This window comes from Montipora capricornis, chromosome 2 (genome assembly GCF_036669925.1).
Source record: "Montipora capricornis isolate CH-2021 chromosome 2, ASM3666992v2, whole genome shotgun sequence".
Lineage (NCBI taxonomy): Eukaryota > Metazoa > Cnidaria > Anthozoa > Scleractinia > Acroporidae > Montipora > Montipora capricornis.
Window position 1 is genome coordinate 42,034,246 of NC_090884.1, and position 10,604 is coordinate 42,044,849.

At 39.0% G+C, this 10,604-nt stretch overlaps 2 protein-coding genes across 2 annotated transcripts in view; both read left to right on the top strand.

The window, feature by feature from the left end:
- Positions 1-558: 558 nt before the first annotated feature.
- Positions 559-7,249, top strand: LOC138038014 (uncharacterized). The gene is made up of 3 exons (XM_068883837.1): positions 559-1,190; positions 4,086-4,259; positions 5,625-7,249. The coding sequence occupies exons 1-3, from the start codon at positions 698-700 to the stop codon at positions 6,299-6,301; spliced, it is 1,344 nt and encodes a 447-aa protein (XP_068739938.1). The 5' UTR covers positions 559-697; the 3' UTR covers positions 6,302-7,249.
- A 2,105-nt stretch (positions 7,250-9,354) lies between these two features.
- LOC138038015 (adenosine receptor A2b-like) overlaps positions 9,355-10,604 on the top strand; it is a 2,149-nt gene continuing 899 nt past the window's right edge. Inside the window, exons 1-2 of the mRNA XM_068883839.1 lie at positions 9,355-9,456; positions 10,266-10,604. The exon at positions 10,266-10,604 is cut by the window's right edge and continues 899 nt beyond it. Of these exons, the coding sequence (XP_068739940.1) occupies positions 10,350-10,604 (255 nt within the window). The 5' untranslated portion in view covers positions 9,355-9,456; positions 10,266-10,349. The remainder of the gene's footprint in view (positions 9,457-10,265) is intronic.

Consider the following 10,604-nt stretch of genomic DNA (forward strand, 5'->3'; position numbering starts at 1 on the left):
CTCTTTTGTTCGTTTGATCCCATTCTTCCCTCCGTTAATTTTCGGCTGCTCGCACATTTCTGACATTTATTTTTTAGTCGTTATATAATGCCTTCCATGGATTTCCACGAGCAGACGTTCTAATATGTCCTTTAAAAAATATTCTCAAAATGAACCTTTTCAAATTGAGATCTTATCTAAATTCGGAAGGTCGAAATCGACTCATACCGGTTTAAAAAACACTATGACTTTGAGTGTTTTTGAACATAATAATCTGATGCAAATGCAAATTGTTGAAATGTGTTCCGAAAACAATTAAAAGCTCATGAATAATTTGTATGCTTTTTTCAGTTTGTACAAGTCAGTTATTTTTTCCACGTCGGTTTGCCAAATTGTTGAAGCAATCGGAAAGCGAGTAACAATTGAATAACGTAGATTATCCTTTCCAAAAGCAAAAAAATTGTGATCGATTTTCTTCTTCGAAGTTGGATTCTCTTATCGATAGGAACTTAAAACAACCTCGGGAAAGCGGATCCACTCTCAAAGGCAGCTGGCGCATTTGACGATAAAAGAAAATTCGAAGATTTCTTTAGTTCGCCAAAAAAGTGACCGAAGCGATTGATTTTTATAATCAGGCCTTCGATAAACTTCTTGTGTCGTTCGCTCGAAGTATTTCAAGTCAAGAACTCAATTTTACTCTTGACTACAGAACCGCGAAATGGCTGACAACACGAGAGCTTTGGCCACCTCCTTCATGAATTGTAGCTTCAACAGACAGCAACAGAGAGAAAGCTTTCGCACGGTAGCATCTTTCTTCATCTTTGGGACATTGATGTACTCAACGTATTCACTTGTCATCGCTGCAGCGCAAGACATATTAGCTGGAACATTTATTCAAACTTCAATGGTGCTTATCGCAGACATAGGACCGTATTTTCTCGTCACTTTAATAGCTCCTTTTTTTATGCAAAATATCCCATACTTTGCGCGCATAACCACTGTTTTTTTGTCTGGAATCGTTGGATTTCTTATGCTAGCGTTCGCAGAACAAGTTCACTGGAAATTAATCGGTGTAGGGATAACTTCGTTCGGCTATGGAGTCGGCGAGGTGACCTTCTTAGCCCTCACTTCGTTTTATCATGAGATGACATTAAGTGCGTATTCCGCTGGCACAGGCGCTGGATTTGTCATGGCTCCCTTATATTACACTGGTAGGTCTTGATATATTTATTTTATTACTTAAAGCTGAGGTCAAAGGTTGTTACCCCCGAGCTTTCACCAAAAGTATTCAAAATATGCAACATCGATGCAAAGGAAGTTGTGTGTAAACATCATATACTATCAAAATCACTAGAGTGGTAAATCTGCCGTTAGAATTTTTAAATGCGGGCTTCAAAAAACTTATAACGCGATCCGCAAAAGAAGTCGTCACATGACATAAAAGAGTTGTCACGTGGTTCGTGTAAAGTGCGTTGGCAGTCATGGCATTCAACAAGAAACACTTTTTTGGATCACGTGACAACATTTTTTGGATCACATGACAATTTGTTTAAGATCACGTGTTTAGAATCGAGCCGCTTCGGATTCAAATTTCCAACGGCAGTTTTACCACTCTACTGGTTTTGATAGTATCACCTTCGTGCAAAGCATCTTGGCCATTTATATTACGTCTTTTCAAATTGCTGTTCATTTACGCAAAATATACATTCATTTACGTCAACAGTTGAAACTATACGGCAGATATACGTTCATTAGCACTTCCATGAACTTCATTAACGCGAAAGAACTTTCAATAACGCTATTTCACGATATGTATATTAACATTCAATAGCATCAACGGATGAACAACGCACCTTTGGACAATCAAATAATTCTTTTTAGTCAAGAATTATTTGAAACAAAGCTTACTGTCCATTTTTTGCTTCATTATTTAAGGAAAAGATTCTTCAGAAAAGGGTTTGATCCTGAAATCCGGTTAGAAATTTATTTTGTTGTGTATGGTTACAATTTTTGCACGGATTGGGTTCTTGTTTTCACGCACGTACGCACTGAAATGGGAACGGTTGTTTGCCTCTAATAGCAAATATGTAAACGTTTTCGCTGGAAAAGGTTTTGTGAAAATGTTCACCCTTTGTGGATTCATCGTGTTGTGTAATATTTGAGCTTGACTAAAAAGATTTGTTTTATCTCTGTAGTGTATAATAAAGTTTATTTGGGAAAGCCAACAATATTTCTCTAACTGGTTTCTGGTTAACCCAGTTTATTGCTACAACTTACTAGTGCAAAGATTGTTTACATTTCTCATTAACACGAACATTTTTCAACAATATATCGCTTTAATCTTACCCAAAATCATTCAGATAGTACAAACTAAAGTTCACATTTATTAAAAATTTCCTTTGCTTTTGTGTTTGTTAGCATTATATGATTTGCGATAATTCGGATCTCATAGATGTTTAGATTTTCAATTACAAACTCTGTTTTGATTGGCTACTCAACCTCATTGTGCAAATAGTTACCCTGAAGTAAAAAAAGGACACGTTTCTGAAGAAGAAACAAAAAAGAAGCAGTATTTTGTCTCCGGACTGAGCAGTTCTGGAGATGATGAGAAATATGCTGCATTCGAGCTCGATCCAATAGCCTACTTTTTGCAGATTTTTTTTTCTTTTCGGATGGGCCCAGCCAGCATTACTCCTAGGAAAATCCAGTTTCAGCGCCTTCAACAGTGTTCCAGATAAGAGTCTCAAGTCAATAACCCGGCAAAGAAGTCTTCCTGATCCGACAAATGAAATGTAAATATTCAGTTAAATATTACAAAAAAATTAATAAAAACGAAAGACGGAAGTTTCTTGGCGAAAAAGTGCGTTGTTTAACTCTGAAAGCGACGCACGAATACCATTCTTTCCGATAGTTCATTCAATGTGAACAAGAACCTTGACACAAGGTGATCACGTGCACCTTTGTGGTTGCCTACCACCTGATAAATTTCTTCCTTTTGACAGAACATCATGACCTTTCCCTTGATTCATTAGTGTTTTTACGATCGATTGTCTTCAATCTGTCGCTGAGAATTCGAAATTCAGAGTTTTATATAAAAACCATATTATTATTTTTTGTTCATCTGTCTTTTGGCTTGCCTTTTACTGTTAACTCCCGGCTTTTGCGATTCTTTTTGGTGCAAACGTAAAGGTAATGAAATTTTTGACCTAGCATCAGATTAGAATGAAAAGAAGAGGGGTATGAAGCGGAAACAATATGTTCAGCCCTTCCTTAGTGTGTGGAAAAAAGTAGAGTAAAGTAAAGTAGACCTTATTTAACGTCGATAACTCGTAACAGTAACTTTTAATCACTGACAAACCTGAGGTCGACGGTGCGCTCATTTTACTCCCCCCTCTCCATCAGTGCTCCGTTTTACGGGTATTTAAAGCTACTAGCTACACGGAAAGGAAAGGAGTCGAAACAAGGATGCGAGATCCGGGAATCGAACTCAGGACCTCTTGCACCAAGGCCGCGTTTAAACGTTTGCTTAGTGCAACTGCAAGACATGCATGACATGCAGGAAAACGTCCGTCAGAGCAATTGGCAGTTAGTTTTTTTGCAGACTATATATAGTGAACTTAAAGAAGAAACGAGTGAGTTTTACTCAAGGGCGTGTTTTGTTATAGTCTGCAAGCAGGCTCTTCCGTTGAAATGGTGCACGGTCGAAATGTAGGGGCTTGCCTTTTAGTTTCGAAACAGGCTAGTTTTGTTATCTTTGAACTGAATGTATTACCAAAGCTTAAAAAAGTAAAAGACCTCAAAACAGGAGAGGACATTACAAAATAATTAAACGTGTGAACTGCTGGCACGACATCAGGGTGACTCAAATGGTCTAAATGACCCCCCAATTGAAAATTTTAACTGGAACGCTGCAATTCAATACCATCCAACAAAGTGCTTTTTCTTTTTGTGTAACAAGTATCACAGGCAACCCAGTTTACGCTCATAGAGCGTCTAGTTTTTAAGAAAAACATGTTACCCTTGTATTTAAGTTTCAACTGGTACAATATTGGAGTATTAATTTATTATTACATCCTACATTAACTGTATATCCTTTATTTGTGTAGCCATGACAACTTGGGCCTGTGTTTCCCCAAACGTCACAATTTTAATCATGGCAACCACATTGCTCCTGATATTTGTCTCTTATCACGCCATGGAGAAGAAACACTTGGAATCATCTCCCAGTCCCCCAGCGGAAGAACACGTCCGAGTAGAGTATACTGCCCTGGAGAACAAAGGTAAGAAACCCTTTCTTACGCTCCGAAGCAAACAAAATATTGTCAACAAATGATTTAACAAAATGAGGGGTTTTGGGGAGCGAGGGCACATGGCAAATTTGCACTGAGGAACAGGAGAACAAAGACAACATGTCTTAGTTAACAAGGGAACATAAATTATTTTAGGGATAAAAATTTGTAAGTAATCTCGGTAACAAGGGAACACAATCAGATTTTTAAAGAAAACACGGGAACAAGGAACAAGGTCAGAACAGGCTGTTGTCAAACCAAAGAGAAGGCCTTTGCATTAAGTGATTCCTAGAACTGTTTTGTTCTTTTCTGCCTAATTTTTTATAAGGCTAAAAATACAAGAGAGCGTTTCGAAACATCATAGCTCTCCTTAAACTTAGCAGCGCACTATTTCACCACCTCGCTAGTCGGAATAAATTGCTCCGGTACAGTATAAAATGGTTCGCTAAGCAAGCTACCCGATGTCTCTAAACACAAATTACACAACATTGTAAGTAGTTTTGCTGAAAACCCACCTTAAAAACTGAATCTATTTTCAGTAAAGGTAGAAGAGGACCGTAGAGTAGAAAAGAAATCCCAGGGTATCAATTCGAGTGAAAGTAACCTTAAAGGGGCTATGTTTTAAAGTGTTCAGGAAAAATCTTTAGTTTACAACTCGAAATTGGTAATGTGGAATTCCTTTACTGATAAAATTATCGTTAAATCACAAACAAGATGATTCTGAGCAAAAACGACTTTCAAATGCAGGCGATTTGCCATAAAGTTGAAAAACGTCGGGTCGTCGTTTTTCAAGATTGTCCAAATGTAATTCGCTTCAATCGTATCCATTTGTGTCCATCCATGCTTCTTCTTCCTTTTGCTGTATTTCTTTTATGTTGTTCAGCAGTTCTAAGTGGTTTTAGTAAAATCCAACTAGTGGTCTATTATCAATGCTGCGTTCTGATTGGTTGAACTACTAGTAGGCTATTTGTTATAGCCCACTAGTAGCGAAAAGCGCTGGCTTTGAAAACCAAAAAAAGAATTAAAGTCTAGCTTTAACTAGCGAAAGATGTTTTGTCTCGATATTTTTTTGACCAACTAGTTGGATGTTACTAAAACAATTATTCCTCTCGCCCTCATGGCCTCTGAGTCAATAGCCCATTCGGCCTTCGGCCTCATGGGCTATTGACTAAGAGCCCATTCGGGCTCGAGGAATAATTGTTAAATAGCAATGTTTCATTGTAATTTTTGGGCATTTTAGGTGCCATGAAATTACATCATTTTGCATGACATAGCCCTTTAAGTTAACAAAGCCTTTGTTGGGATAAGACTAAGGGTATTTTTAATGATTTTCCGCGAACGTGTCTCTTTCAACAGATGACGCTGAAGACCCTTTCACCGACGATGAGAACACCAGCACTGAAGACGGCTCCTTGAGCTCTCAAGAAAAATTCATGGTTATTCGTCAGATGCTTCCGAACCTGATACCAATTTTCATTGCATGGTTCTCAGAATACATGACCATACAAGCTGTCATCACAACCCTGGCATTTCCCAACGCGCCTTTTAGACCACGTGACCATTACCAATACTACATTTTCGTTTTTCTGGGGGGTGAAGTGGTGGGGCGATCATACCTTGTGGTATTGTCCTGCATCAAAGCTGAATGGGCCGAAAGGGCCAAGTTGCCGTATCTATGGGTCCTGTCCATTGTTGAAGTTGCACATCTTCTGTTTTTCCTCCTGGCCGCCTGGTACCGATTCTTGCCTAACGTGTGGATCGTCTTGGTGCTTTCCTTTACCGGAGGCGCGACCATCGGAGTTTTCTTTGTAAATGCATTAGCATTTTTCAGGGAGAGGTTTGATGATCCTCATAAGGAGTTCGCCATGGGGTACATTGTGGTTGCCATGGGAGGGGGTACATTCACTGCCGCCCTGATGGGTCTTCTAATTGAACCCTTTTTAAGAGGGCATTGCATGATGGTTTTGAAAAATGAAGACTACTGCTTCACAAGGTCAAAAGCCCGAAAGCGCATTATGTCGCACTGCTCGTAAAAACTACATTAGCAGGTTCAATGTGACAAAAAGTATAAAATGTTTGGTATTCGGCAGAACAAAAATGCAAACATAAAAAAAAGAACAACGTTCAAATTGTTCTTGGTTTACTTTCGGCAGATAAAATGTCGTGTCCTCTGTTATTTTTGAATTAGCTGGAGCGAGAAAAGGCAATTAAAACCCAGTAGGGCCAAATATATCATCTTTGTGAATACTTCATGCCTGCAAGAGAATGCTAACAATTCTACAATGGCAAAGTATCATGACTCCTCATTTCTGCTTGCGGCTCTTGCAATGTCTGTCATCGTTCGCTGCATATTCTTTAAAAAGCCAAAAATGGGGAACAACAATTAATAATGGTCACACAAGTAATTTAACTGCAAGTGATCAACCCTTGACAGAGGAAATTACCGGTCAAATAAACTGTTAGATATCGATGAGAATGGTTAACTTGCGGGAACACCCTATAAAACAAATTTCACATCACATCGAGTTGGAGAATCGTAGCCGTGCAGCCACATTGGTAACAGGTAAGCGCTCTCAACACAAAAAATTCCACTGACAATCATGCTCAAGTAATACTCGCCAATGTCAGGAGCTGCATGCCACATTAGAAGGTCCATACAATTCCTGCTTCAAAAGAATAATTAAATCGCGTACTTTTTTTTCTGCTGGTGAATTTATGTTTTGCGAAAGACAGACATGTGGCAAAACAGCTGATTCTTCAGTGCATAACCAAGGAAATGAGATTCTACAGCAAACATGTGGTCTTCAAGTTCCTGACTTTCAGGGGTTTACGCACACGAAGAATGTTTCGAGCGCCCAAGGCGCTCCAAACTAGGGGTTCTGGGGGCATGCTCCCGCAGAGAATTTTGAAACTTAGGGTTTCGGAAATGCCATCTCCAAATATTTCCTAAGGACATTTCAATAAATAAATGCGAAGCAAAATGCAACAGTAAGTTGTTTATTTTACCCATCTGTAGATTTTTCAGCAAGCGACAACACAGGGGTTTACAGTAAAAGTAAAGGGCAAGACGTCGCAAACTCTGTTAGGCATCATCATCATAATATTTGTAACCGGGAACTGGGGACTGGTGATAAGACTGACACTGTTTGGGGCCCCGCAGGGCAGAATTATTTTTAATTTCGTCCACTATTACGTTTCTTGCAGTTAAGGCCTGGCCAAATGGGTCCAACATGTTGGTGCAACATCATCCAACATTGTTGAATCCAATGTGTTGCACTCGTTTGGCCACTATTTTTCATGATGTTGCATGTTGTTGAGCGAAGTTTGATTTCCATCAAACATCGTCTTCAACATCATCCAACATTTCTTTTGTTCTAAGGAGTGAACAACAGTGTTGCATTCGTTTGGCCATCGCATTTAACAGTACTAGTGTTGCACGCGCGCGTGCCCAATAAGATGACGCTGTCGCTATCGGTATCCATGGTGATGGTTTATTCGCTGCGCGTTCTCTTTCGCGGTTCAAACTACAGAATGTCGGGTGAACGAGTGAAGTCTTAAATGTCTGAGCGACGAAAGCTTGAGCAATCTCTCTTCGAACACATAGCCCTCCTTGTGTTCAATATAGCGACATGATTACCACTGTCCCAACGGACAAAAGTTGGTAAACGAAATTTATCGTCACTTAAGAAGACGCGTCAACATCGTCCAAACTTTGTTTGCCATATTAAAGGCCATTCACTTCGGCGTTAGTCACAAAGCGCGGAATCAAACGTTTGCTTAGCAAAGGAAATTAATCTGCCCTCGGTTGTTCATAGGATGGATAATGGTATCCACCGGATAAATCATTATCCAGCGGATTAACACTAGCAAAACCAATTGAGTTGTCCAGTGGATAGTGATTTATCAAGTGGATCGCAGTATCCATCCTTCGAACAACTGGGGCCGAAAAAATAATGAATACTGAGGAGGGCACCATATGCATACAAACCAAGTCTTCTATAGGGAGCTCAAATTTCCATAAAATCGGTGTTTCGTGACTCGGCTGACGACAAGTCGAACATTACTACCTTCAATTTCCCTTATTAATTATTTTAAGATTAATTAATGAATTATCGTAGATTGTTTCCGTTTCCTTCCTACCTGAGTTCGTGAGGCCCTTCATGCCGTCAGTTCCTATACGCAAATGTCAGTTAATGGTTCCTTTACAAGTACGCAAACAAACAACACGCACCAATGATTAGAGCTCGGAATTTACCAAAACATGACAAATTTCTAAAAACCTACTTATACCAGTCAGGCAACGTTACAGATACAGCCATACAAGAGTCGAAAGTAAATTCGGGATCTGGGAATGGGTTATAAGAGCGAAAGATCACGTTATTTAACATAGGCAGAGACAGGATTTCACCCTGGGTGACTTAGAACTCGTGCTTTGGGGTAGGTAAGGTTGCGGGAAATGATGAATAACAGAGTACCCATGAAACTTAGTCAGTACATTATGTGCCATATACAGATCAAAACCGCTGGTCAGGCCATCAGATCCGCATATGTGTATATCTCACTACAAAGTACATAGCAACAAGCTTATTTCAGGGATTTGGAGTAAAGTTGAACGACATTCAGTGATAACGAGATGAAAAAGCTGTGCATTACTACTAAATTTTCAGTATAAAGAAAACTGGACATTAAAAGCATGTCATGTCATTAAGGTGATGAATAATTTTATTAAAATGATATCAAGAAGCCTACCCGTTCTTCAGATGCGGCTTTCTTGATATATGCAACATCCGAAAATTAGTTATTTATATAATTGCAAAGGACTATTTCATCCAATCATTTAAATAATAAAATATCATTCTTGCATATCGTTGCTCCTTCCATTCACTCAATGTTTCTATTTCAAGCAATTTGCCGAGGGTAAACTTAATAGCATGAGTGGTCAATGAGTGGTCATTAAATATTATCTGTCAAGAAATCATTTATCGTCTGCCCATAACTTAATGGGAGAAGAAACCGCTCACAGCTTGACGCTATATATATAGGTCTCCCGGCAAAGCTATATACAAATTTCTCAAATAAATTGAGCCTGCTAAAGAAATCCAAGTTTCTCCTAAGTCTTGTGTGCAAGTCGTTTTATCTGAAGGTTTTCCAGCCATGCATTGCGTACGTGTTGCCAGTGTGGGGAAGTGTAAGTCAGACGGAGTTACTTTTAAGATATTGGAAAAACAACATGGCCGTCCGTGCCGCCAGGATCATTTTTGGTTTTTTTTATTAGACATGCAAAGAGTTGACGTTTTAGCTACTATAAAGTGGAACACCTTAATGCATCAATATAAACTTTCTATAATCATAAGCTTTGTTTCACAAGGGTTTCTGTCGTATGCTTTATATTAGATGAACAGTTGATAACCCACAGCAACAGATCTGTTTCAAGAATGAAGAGTGGGTTGATAGCTCTGCGTTTTGGGTCAAAATACGGTCAAAACTCCATCGCCTATATAGGGGCTGTCCTCTGGAACGCCATAGGTCGTTGCATGGACACGAAATCCTTTTTGAAAATTGCAGTTAAATGTTATGCTTTTAACGATTTTAATTCCAACGTTTCAGCCCGGCAAATAATCAACAATAGATCTGAGAATTTCATATATTTTTAATCGTCTTCTTAAATTTTTAAGATGCCTTTTCAATAATTTCTAGCATCTTATCACTAATTTGTAATTTTGTACACGACCCCACAAGCTTTTAGCTTTGAATTTAATATCGAGTACATTTAAAGGTTGTATTGTAATTAACTTTCCCGCGTTTGCCATATTGATTTTCGAAGGACTAGGGCCACGTACTTTTTACATTCAGTAGACTAAGTAACACGCTTGCGTGGTGGTGTTGCAGATGTTCGATTCAATTTAACGATACATAGAAAATCTTTCCTCCACTATTTGACGTATGTTTACCGAAAGCAACCAATGACGTTGCATCTTCTTTTAAATTTCTTTTAAGATTCATCACGTATTACTAGAATTGGAACATTTATAAGAAGCAGCGGGGACTGTCAAGGCCCACAGGCAAAAAAGAAACCTAGAAATGGATTTGTTAACATGTGGTCAAAATAAAAGCGGCAATGTTTCAAGTGATGTTGCCAGCTTGAACGACAGTGAACTCAACAGGATGCCATGCGATGGAAGATTTGCTTGGACTACACACGGTCCTTTGGTTGCACTTTCCTTTCTCATCATAGCATTCAACAGTATTGTGGTTGCCTTAATATACTGGAAAGTGAGCTTGCGCACGCATAGCAACATTATCCTTGTATCACTGGCAGTATCAGATCTGATGTCA

Bases quoted from the DNA above. Each gene is read 5' to 3' on its own strand.
- LOC138038014 (XM_068883837.1), top strand. From the start codon at position 698: ATGGCTGACAACACGAGAGCTTTGGCCACCTCCTTCATGAATTGTAGC. The intron at 1,191-4,085 runs GTAGGTCTTGAT...TTATTTGTGTAG, and splicing joins GGCTCCCTTATATTACACTG to CCATGACAACTTGGGCCTGT. The intron at 4,260-5,624 runs GTAAGAAACCCT...CTCTTTCAACAG, and splicing joins TACTGCCCTGGAGAACAAAG to ATGACGCTGAAGACCCTTTC.